The 18455-nt window shown below is 45.5% G+C and overlaps 1 protein-coding gene across 17 annotated transcripts in view; it reads left to right on the top strand.

Moving 5' to 3' along the window:
- Positions 1–18455, top strand: part of MAP6 (microtubule associated protein 6) — a 67829-nt gene that overhangs the window by 16462 nt on the left and 32912 nt on the right. The window contains exons 1-5 of one of the 17 annotated variants that reach the window (XM_077867080.1): positions 6461–6519; positions 7230–7340; positions 7482–7531; positions 8746–8885; positions 14324–14491. The exons of 3 other annotated variants lie outside the window; for them this stretch is intronic. In XM_077867080.1, coding sequence (XP_077723206.1) covers positions 14388–14491 — 104 coding nt within the window. In that variant the 5' untranslated portion in view covers positions 6461–6519; positions 7230–7340; positions 7482–7531; positions 8746–8885; positions 14324–14387. Of the gene's footprint in view, positions 1–2307; positions 2433–4526; positions 4681–5298; positions 5439–6460; positions 6520–6602; positions 6746–7225; positions 7341–7481; positions 7532–8745; positions 8886–14323; positions 14492–18455 lie in introns of those variants that run through there. 13 more of the 17 variants (XM_077867078.1, XM_077867081.1, XM_077867084.1 and 10 more) reach the window with 13 other exon arrangements.

Genomic DNA, 18455 nt, shown 5'->3' with positions numbered 1-18455 from the left:
TGCATTCCAATTATTGAATACAATTGTGATGAACTTTAGGCAGGGAAAGTACAAAGTGCTAGGAGAGTGTTTAATGGGAGCTGACTGACCTAACCTAGCCCAGGAATGAGAGCTGTTCTCTGAGGAAGTGGTGTTGGAGCTGAGCCCTGAGGGGGTGAAGGTGAGCCTTGACGCCTGCCCCGCCTCCTGTGTGACCGGCTTGAGCCCCTCCTTCTGGGTTCATCCCCTGGCCTGTCACTAATGGGTTGGCCTAGTCCCCTCTGGAGCCCTTCTTGGCACTAAGGCACCACATTTCAAGATCCCCTTAAACACCCAAGTGCATAATGCCAAAGTGCCCTGTCTCAAGGGTTGCAGTAGAGAGCACAGGGCAGAGAGAGTGCACAGTGTGATGGGAGACCCTGATGACCTTGAAGAGTTAGCTCATGGCCAAGGATTTGGTTTCATCCATTTGATACTGCTCTCATTCCCGCCTAAATTTCCTCTTAAATTTTTTAGCTCATCTTTGCTTTATAAGCCCTCTAATTCAGAAATAATCGGTAATAAAATTTTTATGTCCAAGGCTTATTTAGATTTGCCTCAATATTCAGTAATATTTTGCTCACCACTGCTTTCTGAATCTCACTCTTGCTTTCTGGAAGCATGCCCTTCGTCTGGAATATCTTTATCCTGCCCTCATCCTTTAGCAATAGCTAGTTGAGGGAAGAATTCTAGGTAGACATTGGTTTTCTCTTAGCACTTTAAAAACATCACTCCACTATATTCTGGCCCCGTTGTTGCCTATGAAGAGTCTGCTATCCTGTGAACTGCTGGGATTATTACCCACCACATAATAAAAAGTATCATAGGTATTATTGGTAGCCGTAGCTATTGTGCCAGTAGAAATAATAGAATCAGCTTTCTGTAGATTCTATGTAGTCTTCCCAGCTCTGTTCTGTAGGTATTGTTATCTGAAGCTCAGGGACGGTGGATACCTTTTCCAATGTTACACAGCTAATAACCAAAAGCATAATTTACACCCCTGGAGAAGCCACCTAAAGCTTGTCTCTCCTTCTCCCTACATCATACTGCCCCTATTATAGTAATGATTTGGCCACTGTTGGAAACCAGAGCCTAGGAGGATTATTTGCCAAGGCCACTGGTGGAAAACCAGGGGACAAGGGTCTGGGTACTGATGCTCTGCACTTCCAGAACAAGCTAGGAGAGAAGCTCAGGGCAACATAGGATCCTTGTAGGGACTTCAAAAAACAGAAAATAAGTTAATAGTCATGTAGTCATTCTTATAGTTAAGAATTCTTGTTTTCCAGGGCGTTGAAAATATAAACTGCAACTATAGAATCAGAAGCTACCTAGGACAGGAGCTGCTTTTGACATCATCCATCCATCCATTCTTTGATTCAACAAAGAAGTCACTCAAATTACTGGCAAATTAATGTAATTCTGACATAAATATTGGCTGCTCTTTTTGTTTGTATTGAGAAGAAGGTGAAAGGGAAGCAGTGAGGGTGCCTGAAAACCTGTCACAACTTCACTCATTAGTGAATGTTGTGAGCTTCTTTGCTCAATCAGATAATCATTTCAAGTACTGGAAAAATATTTCCTCAATTTTTTTTGTGTGGGCTACAATGTACCGGTTACGGATATGACACCCTCTTAGGTTTAATCGGCATCATTAACATTGTACTCCATCACTTTCTAAAGTCTAAACCCCCAAGAAAACAACCTAGTGTTGGTTTGCAGCATTTGCTGACTTTCATGGTGTCAGTACTCCCACTGTGGCTGATTCCAAGCTGCCCACATGCCGCTCCTACCACGGAGTTGGGAAAAGCTGTGCAGAAGCCACCAGTATGTGGTGTTCCCATCTAGTGGGTACAATAGACCCAAGTCATCTCAAAAGCATAGATAATAGTAACGTGGTAAAAATAATTTGAAAGTGATATTTTGAGCATTTGTTACCTTTATTTCTTTTTAATTTTTTAATTTTTTAAATTTTTTAATTTTTTTAAATTTTTTTCTTTTAAAGATTTTAACTTATTTATTCATAAGAGACACAGAGAGAGAGGCAGAGAGACATAGGCAGAGGGAGAAGCAGGCTCCCCTCGGGGAGCCTGATGTGGGACTCATTCCCAGGACCCCGGGGTCATGAACTGAGCCAAAGGCAGACACTTAACCACTGAGCCACCCAGGTGCCCTGTTACCTTTATTTTTGACATAGCTTGTTTAATTTATATTTACATAATTAAATTTTTTATAATGGCTGTGCTTAAAAACTGGCTCAGAAAATTTTAATATATGGCTTTCTCAAAACAGTGTGAACCGACTCCAGCATATTACTGACATCTGAAACTGATACGGAAATCTGCAGAAATCTTCTCAAGGACTGATGTTTGAGCAGGATTCTGAGGGTTGAGTAGAAATCTGCTGCTTGGTGCCAGGTAACGGAGGTCAAGTGGTAAGGGCAGTGCACTCCAGACACCCAAAATAGCATGTGGAAAGGCTTGAGATGTGAGAAACGAAACCAAGTGCAGGAAACAGGAATAGTATAGGAGGCCTGGGTATGGACTTCCCGCCAGGGAATGGCAGGGATGTGACTGGAAATCTGGGCACTATTGACACAGTGTCAAGGACTCTTGTGCCAGTGGAAGTGTTGGAAAAACTCCTGTTTATGGAGTGCACAGGCAGGAAGTGGGGTCAGTGTGCTTCACTCTCTGAACCAAACTATTATCACTATGTCCTTTGGCTTACCTAATTGGGTTTTTGGCAGCTAAGTGTCATATGAATTTGATTCTGGGAGGCTGACTATCTAGGTTCTTGTTATTCAGAGTGTGGTCGTGGACCCGCACCATGAGCCTCGCTTGGGAGTGAATCTCAGATGCTATCCTGGACATACTGAGTCAGACTGCATTTTAACAAGACGTCATGGCATTTTAAAGTCAGAGAATCTCTGAGCTAGGGCAGGCCTTCTCTCAAGTGGCCCAGACCACCTGCATTGAAATCACATGGAGTGCTTCTTTATGGAGCAGATTCCTCAGCCGCATCCCAGATTCCCAGGCTCTGCCCAGACCTTCTGAATCTGAATTTCTAAGGTTGTTCCCAGATCCTGAAATTTCAGTTATGTTTCTAAGATCATCCTTATGCGGATCAACACTAATCGCAAAAAGACTTGGCCCAAATAGTCGTGTTTGAATTGGGTCAGAAAAACTGAACTCTTTAAACTGTCCTGGTAAATTATTTCCTCCCCTTCCTATGCAAAACACTTTGTAGGTCATTGTCTGTGATAGTAAGTGCTCATCAAGTGTTAGCAATTGGTATTGTAGTATTTGTTATGTCTGAAATGTCATGAGTTCCTTGTCAAGGCCAGAAGCAAGCAGGATCTAGGGAAAGGTGTATGTGTGTACTTGTGTGTGTGTGTGTGTGTGTGTGTGTGCATGCACAGTATGTTGGGGGAAGGTAGGCAGAAGGATGCAGGGTGCTGGATAACTCAGATGTCCTCTCAGCCTGCTTCCCGCCCAGTGCCAACGACCATCTGCTCTGAGCAGCCGCCTGTCTGGGAATCGGGGGTATCCATGGGAACCAGTATGGAGATTGCCAAGAGGACTCCATGGCCACCAGCCAGAGGGGAGAGTGGAAATCAAGTGGAACGAAAGTGACAGACTTGTGTGTATTCAGTGGAGTGGGAGGTGGTCAGCTATGAGAGCAAGGGTGGGGCCTGCAGACAGCAAGCCGGCAGGCCTGGTGCCCAGAGGGAACCTGCAGCCGGCACTGACTCGCACAGCTGTGCCTGGAGGGTCACTTGAGGCAGTCTGAAGAGAGTATTTCTCTGTCCTCCGCTCTCCTTCCCTCCCTCTCCCTCCCTTCCCTTTTCTTCCTTCCCTCCCTCCTTCCTCCCTTAATAGGAAATTTAATTTTTTTTAAAAGTACAATCAGTAGACAAATAAAAATGACAATGGCAGTCACCTCAAATCCTACCCCTCTTAAGCAGACGCTGTCATTTTGGTGTTAGTTCAACTTTTTTCCTCTTCATATTTTTATAAGGTTGAAATCATGCATTTCCAGTTCTGTACTCTGCTTTCCAAAAAGTTCTTTTGAATCAGGCATTTAACTTTGAGGAAAAAGCATGGGATCTGGAGTGAGATGCTGCCCTCATTCACATCCCAGATCTGCCTGGTTAAAAATTGGTGGCTGAGGCCAAAATGACAAATTGATCCAAAACGGATATTCCTAAGTGGATGCTGTTGTACCGTCTTAGCTAGCGGTGCCGTTTTAGTTTTTGAATCAAGTGTTTCTTGGGTATTGAAGCCACTTTAATAAAGCCTGTGCATAAAGAAAAAATAAGTATTCCCAACAGGGAGAAAAGAATAGGGAGTTGTTTTGCTTAGATAATTCTGAAAAGAGAAATAGAATGTAAAGTACTGTGTTGACCCCAGAATGTGATATAATGGGGTAGGAAATGTATAGCTGGTTCATTTCTCCATTTACTGGTACAACCAGAAGCCTGTCATTGGGGTCACCCCAAGAGCGCCTGTGCCCCCAGGGCAAGTGCTGCATTGTCCTGTGACCAGTCACATTTGAGGGAAAAGTGAATCTCAGCAGCTGAAATGTGCACACCTGCTGGTGACACCACGTTGCCACTTCAATCAATGTTGCTCAGAAATTCTCCAAAGTTGGCCCACTCAAGACACTGTAAGTAGTTGAGTTTACTTTATTCAGTGGGTTTCCACCCTTTTAAATATTTCTGTCCTTTTAAATTTTTGTCTATGAGCCAGTATTTTGTGTGATAGGATGTGAAATACATGGGCAAACAAAACAGAATGATGGAGCCTGCAGGTCACTTGATGGAAGAGATGGTGAGATGGAAGAGAGCACTGGACCAGGAGTCCAAAAAGATTTCCATTCTTCCATTTCCTGCTCTGAAGGCTCCAGTGGGCAAACCACAAACTGCCCTTTTAAATGTTTCTGTCCTTTTAAGTATTTATCTGTGAGTCAGTACTGTCTGTTTTCATGGCAGACTGGAAAGCTGGAACTGCCTCTTCTTCCTCTCGATGTCAGTAAATGCTTTTCTTGCATGATTGAAGGGAACCTGTGATAACCCAACATTCCACAGGGTCTGCAATTCGCTTTTACCCTTGGCTTGAGAAAAACAACAGAGGTTTGGGAGCAGCTTAAAAATTGACTTAAAATTCTAATCCCCCAAAGTGAACAAAATCACTGATAGAGGACTTCGTTTAAGCCTCTTGCCTTTTAAAAATTCAACAAAATTTTTTTTAATTTTAAAAAAGATTTTATTTATTTATTTGACAGAGAGCACAAGCAAGGGTTGCTGCAGGCAGAGGGAGAGGGAGAAGCAGGCTCCCTGCTAGGATCAGATGAGGAGCTGATCCCAGGACCACCAGATGATGACCTGAGCTGAAGGCAGATGCCTAACCAACTGAGCTACCCAGGTGCCTTTCCACAAATATTTTTTGGACATCCACAGTGAACACTTCAGTGAGTTAATCTAATGGTTGTTCAGAGAGAAAGCATTTGTCCTCAAGTCACTTCTAGTTGAGTAGGGGAGACAGCTTTAAAAATGCAGGCTTTATTTTTATTCGGGCATGGTAAACCACCAGATCAAGAGATGAGTGCCATTGAAAAGACTGCTTATTCTCAAGGAGAGAGGGCAGCCTACACCATGCCTTGCCAGGCCACATGGTGAAGCACCAGCGTTGGTCAGGAGGCAGAAGGAGGAAGGGGAAACGTGGGCAAGAGCCTTCTTGGTGGTCTTCCCAGGAAGAAGTGGATCAGCAGGGTAAGCAGGCTAAGTAAGTGTAGGATTGGCTTTTTTGAATAATTTCAGTGGCCTCTGGGGCGCAGGGGCTGTCCATAGTTGTCTGGTGCCTAGCCCTGGGATGATTAGGGCAGGACAAAAGTGGCCCAAATGTGACAGCCCAATAAAGGCAATGTTTGGGGTCTGGGCTACGGATGGGTTGGGTTTGCATATGAAAGGCTAACCCTGGGGTGGGGGTGGGGAGCTGCTTCCCCAGATACAAAACACCAGAATAAAAAGAATGCTTAATATAGAGAAAGGCAGGTGCTTAATTGTAGCATTGTGTTAGGTGGAAGGCTGTAAGTAACAAGAAGAAGCACACTTTGGGTGTTAAGAGGAAGAGATTATTTCAAGAATACTTATCCTGACAAGGGCTTAATGAAAGAAATGGCTTTTCATCAGGACAGGGTAGAGAGAGGGTGGTTCAAGCTCCTACCACTCACTGGCAAGTTGCCCACCTTGGGCCAATTACTTAAACCCTCTGAATAATGTCTATTCTGTTTATATCCCAAAGTTGTTAGGCAAGTAAATGCCTCTGTGTTTCTCTCACTGTGCACAGTCCACGGACTGTGCATGGAAAACGCAGTTTCCTGGGACCCAGAATCAGGCTGTGAGGTGAGGCCCAGAGGCTGCATCTTAACAGGCCCTTTGCTCCAACCCTAGGTGATTCTTAGGAACACTGAAGCTGGAGACCAGCCTAGAGAACACAATGCAAGGTACATTCTAGAATCTAGAGGAGAAAGTACTCTACACATGTAAAGAGGTTTCTTTCTTTCTTTTTTTTTTTTTTTTTTTTTTAAGATTTTATTTGTTTATTCATGGTAGAGAGAGAGAAGCAGGCTCCCTGTAAGGAGCCTGCTGTGGGACTCGATCCCAGATCCCGGGATCACACCCTGGGCCAAAGGCAGCCGCGCAACCACTGAGCCACTCGGGCATCCCAAGGTTTCTATGTACTTACTACAGCTATAGCTTTCACTCACTTGGTCTCTCATCCAGGTCAACTCCTTAGTCAAAAACGGTGTTTGGGTTGCCTGCCTCACAGAGCACCTGCTGAGCTAGGTGTCCGCGGCGCAGACAAGGAGATAGCACCCAAAGCCCTGCCTCCCGCCGCTCCAGATGTCTGAGGCCTGCGCGGGAGGCTAAGGTTACAGACGTTCCCGCAGGCCTCAGAGTGAGCGCAGCCGCGCAGCCAGTCCTCAGGCTGCGAGCAGGCTCCGCTCACAGCTTGGCCTCCGATGCAGCTGTGCGATTTCAAATTCCATGTTTATCCACATGGGTCTCTATTTTTACCTCACATTTCTAAAAATACGAACCGACAGACTAACCAAAAGTGATTTTGGCACTTTCAAGGGAAAATATATGGGTAAGAATTATTGAATAATTGCTAAGCCCTCCAGCCTCGCCTAATTGGGTTTTTGGCAGATAGATGCGTACAAGCTGATGGTGGTGGCAAGTGGTCAGAGAGGAGTGCCACTGAGGGAGCACCGCCTGTTGGACCTTGAGGGTGACGTTTTCAGCCTCACAGAAGACCTGACAGGTATCTCTTTCCCCGTCTCACTTTCATAACGTGAGGCTCAGGCATGTTCAGGCACTTGCCCAGGGCTTCACGGGAAGGAGGGTGTGGACGGGCTTTCAGCGGGCTCCGCTTGATTACAGAGTCCCCTTGCTTCCCCCACAGACACAGACGGCCTCCAAGAAGATGCTGGATCCCCAGGGTGGGGCTGAAAGGCATGCTTCTCACTAATTACTTTCATAAAACCCTGGTGATGTATCTCTCATTTTATGAACTAAAAAACTTCCACTGTACTGACTTTCACAGAGATCATTCTTATCAGATCTCTGACACAACAACCCAAATCACGGCTGCTTATTTTGCTCCACATTTTCCTTCCCACTCCCCTGGTAATTACGCAGTAATTATGATGTGGGTAATTACCCCATTAGTAATTTGATGGGAGCAAGCTCAGTGAAAGAATAATAAAAGGGCATCTCTTTACAGCTACAAGATTACAAATGACAAATGCGGTTTTAATAGCCCTTAAACCCTCATTAAAAGAAAAGAGAGAACTTTTCCTGCACAACATTTTGGAAAGTGTCAGCATATCTCTTAATCAATCCGTGTTCCTCTAAAGAGCCCAAATTTCCCCGTGGTCTGCAAGCCCATTCCTAAGTGAGTGAAGGAACTCTGAAAGTTCTAGAAAAGAAGAACAGTAGATGGGATGCCTGGGTGGCTCAGTGGTTGGGCGTCTGCCTTCGGCCCAGGGCATGGTCCTGGAGTCCCAGGATCGAGTCCCGCATTGGGCTCCCGCGGGGGCCTGCTTCTCCCTCTGCCTGTGTCTCTGCCTCTCTCTCTGGGTCTCTCATGAATAAATAAATAAAATCTTAGAAATATTTATTAAAAAAAGAACAGTAGTAATGACCATGACCACCAGCCTTGCATGCCCCACTACTACCCTGACCAGGGGAGAGGATAGAAACGGGGGCAGGGGAGGGTCATAAAAACAGGAAGACACGTGTCCTGACAAAAGGATTAATATCCTGGTCATTGGTCCCCAGCACCAGCACCTCACAGTCCCTTCTACTGCAATCAGCTCAGAAGCTCTTGGGGGCAGAGCCTTTGTCCTGCTTGGGCCAACCTGGCCTGACTCTGGCCTGACCTGACTCTGGAGGTAAGTCCAGAGTGCCTCAGTGTAGCGAGTCTGGCCACCCACCGTCTGGCTTCATTGGCCACTGTATACCCCCACATTTCCTACCCTCCAGCACTCTGACCACAACTACCCCTTGGGGTCTTTGTGGAATTCACTTTCACCCATTTGGCCATGAAAAGCTATGGATGTCATCTTTGGTGAATTCTTAATCATCAAGACTCAACCCATGTCCTCTTCTACATTCCTGCCCTTTCTCCATCGGTAGAATAAATCTTCTCATTTATTTGCCCTTAGCACTTTGTACATACTTCCTGTATGGTACTGTTGGAGCATTCAGCAAGTATCTTTATTCTGAGTCTCTTCTGCCTGGCCTGGTGACAGGGACACAGCTACTGTAGCCCGTTCCACTGTCGTTCTTCATCTGGATCATTCAGGTAGCCCCCTGGCTGGCCTCCCTGCTTCCTCCTTGTTCTTAACCTCCTTAAACAAAGGCAAACCATGCCCCTCAGCACTAGATGAGTGCCCAAATCCTCCAGGGGCTCCACATCTCACATAAAATGAAATGAAATCTCCACTCTGATGTGCGGTGCCCTGCCCCACCCACCTTTGCTTCCCTGAGGTGCCCTGCCCCACCCACCTTTGCTTCCCTGATCATAAGTATCTCCCACTCCTCCTCCCCACTTTGTCTTCACACACACACCTCTTACTCAGTCTTAGCATTCTGCTTGGAGTACTCCTTCCCCATCTATCCACAAGGCTCACTTCCCTTCAGCTCTCTGCTCAAAAGTCATTTCATCAGAGAGGCTGCCCTTGACCCCAGTAACAGCACACATATAAATACTTACAAGCACATATGATTCTCTGTCTTCCTGCCACCTGGCATATTATAGAGCTACTTACCGGTTTTTTGTCCATCCCCCTTCACTGGAGTGTAAGTCACTGCTATCCAAGACAGCAGAGATTTTTGTCTTTTCTGTCCTCCATTGTATCCCAATCCCCTATCGATGACATCTAGGTTAACATATGTTGAATAAATGAAGCAGTGAGTTACTGAGCATCATCCAGTGAGCCCCCAATAAATACTTATTGAAGGAAAATCGTAAATATGCTCAGAGTACGTGCCAAAGCAGGAAAGTTTAATTTCACGTTTTATGAGGATTAACATAAAGAGCAAATAGACAGATGGACTTGTTGGAAAGATCGTTTGCCTTCATGCATCCCATGGGATTGGGATTTATGAGCATGCATCAAGAAACCCGAAGAACACAATGGAATAATTTCTAATGCCATGTAAATGGTAACTCAAATGAAATGCTTATGTAAAGGTATATTCCAACCTACCAGATTTTGTGCAGATATTATCTATTGTTGTTTTTAATGACAATATATATTAGCAGCTTAAAAATAATCAGACTATCCTGCTGCAAAACAAAACAAAACAAAATAAAAATGGGACTAGGAAATGAGAGGCCTGAGAGTGCTGGTTCCAGCTCTGGCACTAATTTGCTAGGTGATATAATGGAGTTATTTGCCTTCTCTCCACTTTATCTTCCAGTCTATAAAATTAACATACTGGATTACATTATTTCTGAAATGTCTACCAGCTCTAAAATTCTAGGCCCTAGGGATTGTTGGTTGGCTGGCTGGCTGAAGCAATGGACTGGAGACTCTCACTTCCATGACATTGCCCCAGTCTCAACAATTTTGGTTGGCTCTAGGTTCTTCTTCCCACTCTCTTCCCACTCTTTCCTAGCTCAGAGGAGCCCTACTTTTTCTCTGAAAATTTTTTAGGTACACCCCTAAGGTCTTTATATCTCCTATGAGTAGTAGACAGAAAACAGCAGACTATAAAGTCACAAGAAACAGAAATAATGGTAACAGGAGGATATTTATTTATTCTGTAAATAGGAAGGAAGAAGAGGGATAGATATGTTGACTTACATCCAAGAATCAGGGGATCTTATAAAATTTATGAGCTTGTTTCACTTGTGACTGTTTTTGAGAGGCATTTCTTTATACACATTTGCACAAGAACTACAGGCTATTACACATTGAATCCTACCTCTAGCAGTTTATAATCACAGATGCTTGGTCAAGGAAAGACCCAGAAGAACATGTGAATGAGAGATCTTGCCCACTTAACTTGGTGTCTTTGGACAAGTCCCCAGAGTTGGAATGGATGAGAACACAGAGAAAGCCTACCTGGGTTCAGGTCTACCACTCACAAGCCAGGTGACCTTGGGTAAGGCACCTCCTATACCTCATTTTTCTGGAGATAGAATGGGGTTGTTGTGAGAATTAGCTCAGTGAGGTAAAGTAACTTGCTCCCAGGGTGACAGAACTAATCATTTGAACCCCAGAGCCCTAGTAGGAAATAGGTATAAAAAGAATCAATGGAGACTGTCTCATGATTTTGGACTGTTAATCTAACTAGTGGACCTGAAGTAAGAAATGTCATGGTGCCCACATAGGTAATTTCACCATTGCGAGAGATTTGCTCACCCACGTACTTTGGTGTCCATTGCAGCAAAGTATACGAGAAATGCCTTTGCTCGTGGTATCTGTGAGATGGAATTCTACTATGCCAGCTGAGTAGCGCAACCAGATACCTAAAGCCTATCTCCTGCGACAGCAGGAATGATCACTTTTCATTGATCTCCTTTTAGATCTGACCTTGAGATTCCTTCGTGGCTCCCTCTAAATATATCAAAGCACCTGAGGATATGAGCATGTTCCCCTTCAACTGAATTTTACTGATCTCATGTTGATGTCTGTGCTCCAAAGAAAGCAATGACAGAGGCTGGATCTGGATCTGATCTTCCAATCCACAGAATCTTCTAGCCACCAGCCTTTGAGTGTGCCCTTTCTTCCCTTTTCATGTTTGCGTTTTGTTAGCTCAGAGCACCCAGCAGCCATCCATCACCATAGCTGTGAAAGCCATGTGTGCTGTGCTGTGTCCTGCTGGCCCTGTGTTAAATGAGCCCATGCAAAGGAGGGACGTAGGCAGAGGGTTAGGCAAAGAGCAGAAGTCAATTAAGAAAAATACTTCTGGGCAGCCCGGGTGGCTCAGCGGTTTAGCACTGGTTTCAGCCCAGGGTGTGGTCCTGGAGACCCAGGATCGAGTCCCGTGTCGGGCTCCTGGCATGGAGCCTGCTTCTCCCTCTGTCTGTGTCTCTGCCTCTCTGTGTGTGTGTGTGTCTCTCATGAATAAATAAATAAAATATCTTTTAAAAAATACTTCTAGGGAAGGGGAATGGGCAACAGGGATGAAGGAGGTGGGAGGTACAGACTTCCAGTTAGAGGATGAAGAAGTCCCGAGAATGGGGGCACCTGGGTGGCTCAGTGGCTGAGCGCCTGCCTTTGGCTCAAGTCGCGATCCCGGTGTCTTGGGATTGAATCCACATCAGGTTCTCCTCTGCTGTCTCTCTGTGTCCCTCATGAATAAATAAATAAAATCTTAAAAAAAGAAAAAGAAGAAGTCAGAGGAATGAAAGGCACAGGACAGGAAGTACAGCGAACGGTCTTGTGAGAGTGTCGTATGGTGGCAGATGGTAGCTACCCCTGTGGTGTGCACAGCATCACGTATAAAGAAGTTGAGTCACTGTGTTGTGCATCTGAAATGAGGTAGCCTGCTGTGTCACCTACCTCAAGTAAAAAAAAAATCTTTTAAAAAAGAAAAACTCTTCTACCATATTTCATTAAATGCTCACAGTACCCTACCAAGATAGGGGATGTCATCCCTGGTTTACAGATGAGGAAGCGGAGGCTTAGAAAGGGCAGGGGACTTCCTTAGGGTCACACAGCTGGTAACCGGCATATTTGGGACTCCAAATCCACGTTCTTGATGATAGGCCCTGCTTTGTTAATGCTGGGAGTAGTGGAGGTTGTGGAAGAGTGACCAGAAGTAGCTAGGGATCACCTACAGCCCTGTCGACAATGACAGTCACACCAGGCATTGCCCTCTTCAAGGTACTTCAGATTCTACTCGTCATTCCCAAGCCAGGGGCCCACTGCCCCGAGCCAGGTGCTGTCCCAGGCCCTTTGCAGACTCCAGCTCCTTTCTTACCTTTCAGCCAGAACTTCCAGGTGGTGTTTCTCCTAGTGTGTGCCTTTGACCAACCATATTAGAATCAACCCTGGGAGCCTGTTCAAATACCCATCCCGGGGCTTCGCTTCAGGGGCGGGAGAAATGCTCTGTTTGAGAACAGTTGTTCTTAAAAAGTAATAGATTCTTGTCATTAAGGAATCACTTAAAATCACTCACTGCCTTTTTTGAAGGCTTTCTAAGTTAAGCATTTTGTATTTGAAGTATAGTTATGGACTCTTACTGAACAATGAATTTAAGAAGGATACGAGTAGAAAGCTGGAACTCATTTGAGTGAATTTTACTTGGTACCCAGAGGAATTTGAAAGAACTTATTTTTAGGACTGACTAGTAGGTCACAACTATAAAATTAAAGTCCTGATATATATATAGTCTGAAATTTGGCCTCTAGGCTGGGCTTTTGTAATGCTCTACTATATATATCAAGTAGCTTCTTTGAAATATTTAAGTAAAATGTTCATAATAAAATAGGCAAGATACAAAACTATGGAAACAGATTCATTCCAACTCAACATCCTAGTGTGACTGTGCACTAGGTACAATGCATGACAAATACAAATAAGCTGGTGAATTCCACCAAACATTCAAAGAAGAATTAATACCAAGCCGTCACAAACTTTTCCAAAAGATAGGAGAGGAGAGAGTAATTCACAGTTCATTATGGAAGGCCAGTATTTTCGTGATCCCAAAACCAAAGACATGAGATGTGATCACCAGCAAAGGTAGGCTGTGTTTAAGCCTTTGTCACCTGCCAGTTCTTTGACTCCGGCAGGTGGATTTCAGAGAGAGGGCTGAGACACAGCACAATGAAAACAGTGATAACGGCGATGGTGGTGGTGGCTATAATTACACAGCACATGCACACACACAGACAAGTTTAAAATCCAACTATGCAGGCAGCCTGGGTGGCCCAGCAGCTTAGCACCACCTTTAGCCCAAGGCCTGATCCTGGAGACCCAGGACTGAGTCCCACGTCGGGCTCCTGGTGCATGGAGCCTGCTTCTCCCTCTGCCTGTGTCTCTGCCTCTCTCTCTCTCTCTCTCTCTCTGTGTGTGTCTCTCATGAATGAATAAATAAGTAAATAAGTAAGTAAGTAAGTAAGTAAATAAATAAATAAATAAATAAATAAATAAATAAAATCCAACTGTGCTTTTGTCAAACATTCTTCTCTAGGGTAGGTCTTGGTCTTTTCCTTGCTCTAGATATCTCATTGCTGTGGCTATTTAAAATGTATTAATAGGGTACCTGGGCAGCTCAGTTGGTTTTGTCCTGCTCTTGATCTCAGCTCAATCTTGATCTCAGGGTCGTGAGTTCAAGCTCTGGGTTGGGCTGCTTGCTGGGTGGGGAGCCTACTTAATAAAACAAAATGTATTAACAGATGATAAAACAAGTATAGATCTTAGGAACAAGAATTGGGACTTTTGCTCTGGTGTCAACAAGATTTACTCTCACTGGCTGATTTTCTCCTTTCCTCATCCTTCTGCTCTCCACCTGAACTTCCCTCCCACTATTGTCCCACTGTCCTGTCTCTATACACCACCACCATTGTCCCTGCCACTGTATCTCTCACTGTGTTTTACACACTTGAATTCACATCTAGATCTAGCCCCTTTCATTGTTGTATTTAATTATGACCACTGCGGTTTCTGTTAATCCTTTGGTAGTCATGTTATAGCAACTATGAAATAAACTCCTTTCTAATCTCTTTGGTCTCAAAAAAAAAAAAATTGTGTCAGTATTTAGAGCAAAGCTTTTTATTTTTTGTAGTGGAATCTTTACTGCATGCCTGAGAACAGAATTGATTCAGAAGAGATGTACTTGTGATTTGAAGATGCCAGAAAAAGTCCCGTTCAGGGAACCATTTTCTTCAGCACAGGCTGACCAGCTAGAGTCCCAAGCAAAGACACAGTGGAAAGATCCAGACTTGGAGTCCTTGTGAGTTTGGATCCTGCACTGCCACTTGCCAGCTCTATGACTTTAGGCAGGTCACTACCTCTCTGGGCCTCCATGTTCTAATATCTAAAACAGGAATAATAACTTCTATCTTAAGGGGTAGGTTGGTTTAGGATTAAATTAGATCAAGTATATAAATCAATTATTAACGCTTTTGGTATACAGTAAGTTTGTATTCATTAAAATGTAACTTTTTAATCTTAAACAAATACAACTCTTACGACATAATTATAAGGTGACTTTATTTCTGATTCCCACTCTCCTTTTCAATTTATTCTATGGAACAAGTTCTTCTGCTACCCTTGCTTGAAAATTTGGGCAAGTTCTATAACTTGTATAGCAAATTGCAGGAAATAAAAGTCCTCTGTCATTAAAATGTCCATCCCATATTCTAGTCCAGATGTCAGTCTGTTTAAGTTAGTACTGTTTCTCCTCCTGCAGCTCTGGCCTGCTCTGGAGGAATAACCCACGGTGGGGCTTCCACTTCATTTGTCCTATCCCTTGCCCCCCCCCCCCGTTCAACCTGTTCAGTGTTAGGGTTCAGGTGTCAAAAGCAGGAAGCAAAGGAGACAGAGGGTTCTTCTGGGACTGGTATGATCATGGTGATTGGTGCTGTCTGGACAAGCAGGTTTCCAGATGGACCGTCTCTTGTGGGTGCTTTGCTGGCTTCTCTAAAGGCCCCTACTCATCACCGTGAACATCTCCTGACAGGAGAAGATAAAAGAGATAAAAGAGAGTTCCTCTGGCTGGCCCCACACTCCTTCCTCCACCCTGGGCATCCCCCAATCCCTCCAGCTTCTTTCCGCTGAGACACGTTTGCCCCTTAAGATACCCCTCTGGAGCCCATCTGGCCCCAGGAAACCGCATGGTGTGTCTTTCCCTAACCTGCACACAGCTCAAGGCACCCTCACCGCAGCCCTCCATCCCTCCCTCTGCTCCTAGACAGACTGACCAGCCATCTCTGACCTTCAGATTTCTCAAGAGGGTCACCCCTGCGTGCCCCAAGGTCCAGATGTCCTTGAGTCTCTCTCCTGACTTCAGCTGGAGGGAAAGCGGCCCCTCAGGGCACAGAGTTCTCACCAGTGTCCTGTCCCTGCTCTGCTCTCAGCCTCTGAGCTGGTGACTCTGCCCAGTGACAGCAGTGCCTTAGTTTGGCATGCGGTATTGTCTCCTGCCTCAGCTGAGCTCCCCACCTGGGTCCTGGGATGCGGCTGCTAACCGTACTATTCTTGTCTAACCTCAGCATCTCCACTCACTGCTGTCCAAGGTCACAACACTTAACTACCCTCAGCTCCGATTTCCTCATCTGTAAAGTGAGCATAGTAATGACCGCACGCCTCGCCAGGCCTCTGTGGGGATTACCTGAGATAGTGCCTATGCTACTTTCTTCAGTTCCTGGCACTGGCAAGGTTCTCCGTAATGTCAGCTGTCTTCACTGCCATCACCATTATCATGGTTAATTATAAAGCAGAATTACGTGTCCTTTTGTTAGCCACCCTTGCCCCCTTATTGCCTGGCCAGAGCGTGTGCATGCACACATGGGACACGCACACAGGCACAGCTGCCCGGACAGAGTAGTGGCTCTTTGGAGGTGTCTCAGTCCCTAACCCCCTTTGATGCTGGCTCTCCTACAACCAGCACCCTTGGTGCCCTATTTCCCCCTTCCTTACCCCCCCAAATTCATTTATCTCTTTATACTGTCCCTCACAGCAACCTAATTAAGTGGTGGGCCTGTGTGGGAGCCATCTGCTGCTGGATTGTCATCCCTGTCTCTCTTAGGATCCCTGGGACTCTCTAATGGCCCCAGAGTTTCCTGAGGCAGAAGGACAGGGCTGATGCCCATTGTTGGGAAATCATATGCAGAAGCCTCTGTGTTCGATGACTTACAAGCATGAGGATGATTTTTTATTTTCATGGAGTCATGCTCTGCATATTCATCCTTCTGCTTTCAATCATTTATTCCCAGGTTTTGCACAGTCTGGTGTAGCTTCAAAAAGAGAAAAGATAAATAATAGGACAGTGGGCCTATTTCCAACTGTGCCATTTTTTCTGTCACCTGTCACAATAACACCCCATCCGTCGCCCCTAAGAGGGGCTAGGGCCCTTCTCTCGGCTATAGCACTGCTCATACCATACAAAGTCAAGTCTGTTTCTTTTTCTCTTCTGTTCCTCACTAGAATGTGAGCTCCTTCTTCTTTATCCCAGGTGCTAAAACAGAACGCTGCTCACAGTTTCTCTGAGGCCTCAGGTAGTGACTTCACCTTTCTGAGCTCAGTTTCCTCACCCATAAACAGCAAAATAGCAGTGCCTATCTCAAAGGGCAGTGCTGAGGATTAAATCAAATCAGCAGGGCAAAGCACCTTGCATGCTGTAGGCCCTCAGTAAGAGGTAATCATCTTATAACTGCTGCAGACACTCAGCAAATGAATTAAATAATTTCTTAGCAGAGTTGACAGTAAGTTCTAATTTGTCATCATTAAATAAAACATACGTGAATCTGCAGCCTCCAATCTTTCCGTATCCCCAGGCTCTCATTGTCCCCAGGGGGCCTGAATCACCCAACCAAAGTGCCTCCCAGGCCACATCATCTCATCACTCCACCACTCTGAGATCTTGAGTGGCTCCCGCTGCCTTCAGAGTCAAGTCGGAATTCCCGTACGTGACCCCATCCCACCCGTCCACCTGACTTGCCTCCACTGCCCTTTACATAATCCTTGACCATAAAGTAAAATGAGAACAGCTTGGGGTGCCAGTCCAGTTTTGCTGCTCTGTGATTCTCACACAATCCTTTTCACTCAATCACCTTTTCTGAGTGCCTGCTTTGTGCTGGTCCCTGGGCGGGGCCCTGGGATACAGGTCATGCCCTTGGGGCCTCCAGCCGGGAGGAGAATATAAGCATCTTCTAGAGTGGTTGAGATGGGAAGGATGCACTGTGGGAGCTGAGGCAGAAGTCCGCAGCAATGGCTTCACAGAGGTGGCATTTGAGGGCGGGGGTGGGGGGTCAAGAAAAGAGCGTAGGAGAGCATTCTGGAAAGGGGGAAGAGTATAAGCACAGACTAGTGCAGACTACTGCAGGTGTGTGGATGAGCCACTGGGGAGACGAGAGTGGGAGGCAGCAGGCCTGAAGAGGTGGGCCGTGGGGGGGCCAGAGCCGATGTCTAGTTGCGGAGTCTGGTCTTAACCCTTCAGATGCAGAAGCAGGAGAGGTCTTTTAATCACTCCTCAACCATAGCCAAAAGTGTGCCTCCCTTTGGTTGCCTAATCTGCACATTATATTGGGCTCCACGTTTTATTCTAATATTTACACAAGAGAAAAAAGTCCTTTTTTTAACTTTTTGTTTTGTTTTGTATTCAAAAACGGATTAATATAGGACACTAGGAAAATGTCAGATCTGTAGTTAGTCATTCACTCTTGAATTTGATTTCTGGCCCTTCCATTTTCTAGCTGTGTGCCCTTGAGTAAATCACTTGCCTCTCTGGGTCTTGGTTTTCTCATCTGTGAAAATGGGGGAAAGGTGCCCACTTTACAGCACTGCTATGCGGATTGAAGATGAGAGCATGTTTTTGTGGGGCATTTGGCACACTGGAGTTGTGACACATCCCTTCTCTTCTCTCCTCTCTAGTCACTGGGTTTCTGGGCACCCGGATGCCAGTCCAATGACCTGCACAGTGACAAAGCATGCCGAGGCACTGATGCGAAAGAGTGTTCCTATGAAATATTAACTGCTTCCACCAAAGACTAGGTGTTTTGAAGGGCTTTGTTCCCCCAGCTGAAAGCCCGTGACCTCCCCACCATTCCAGGCTGTCCGGGAAAGGAAGTCCACAATAACAAGTCCAAGGGCAGAGGCTGCGTTCATGAGTTTGTGGGTGTGATCCTCTTCCCAGGCATAGCCCTGGAAAGCTCAGAGCCAGGAAACTCGCAGGAATTTCAGTGCCTCCCCTTCTT

This window comes from Canis aureus, chromosome 23 (assembly GCF_053574225.1).
Source record: "Canis aureus isolate CA01 chromosome 23, VMU_Caureus_v.1.0, whole genome shotgun sequence".
NCBI classification, from domain to species: domain Eukaryota; kingdom Metazoa; phylum Chordata; class Mammalia; order Carnivora; family Canidae; genus Canis; species Canis aureus.
The sequence above is the reverse complement of the archived record's forward strand: the minus strand, read 5'-3'. Positions and strand labels throughout refer to the sequence as shown.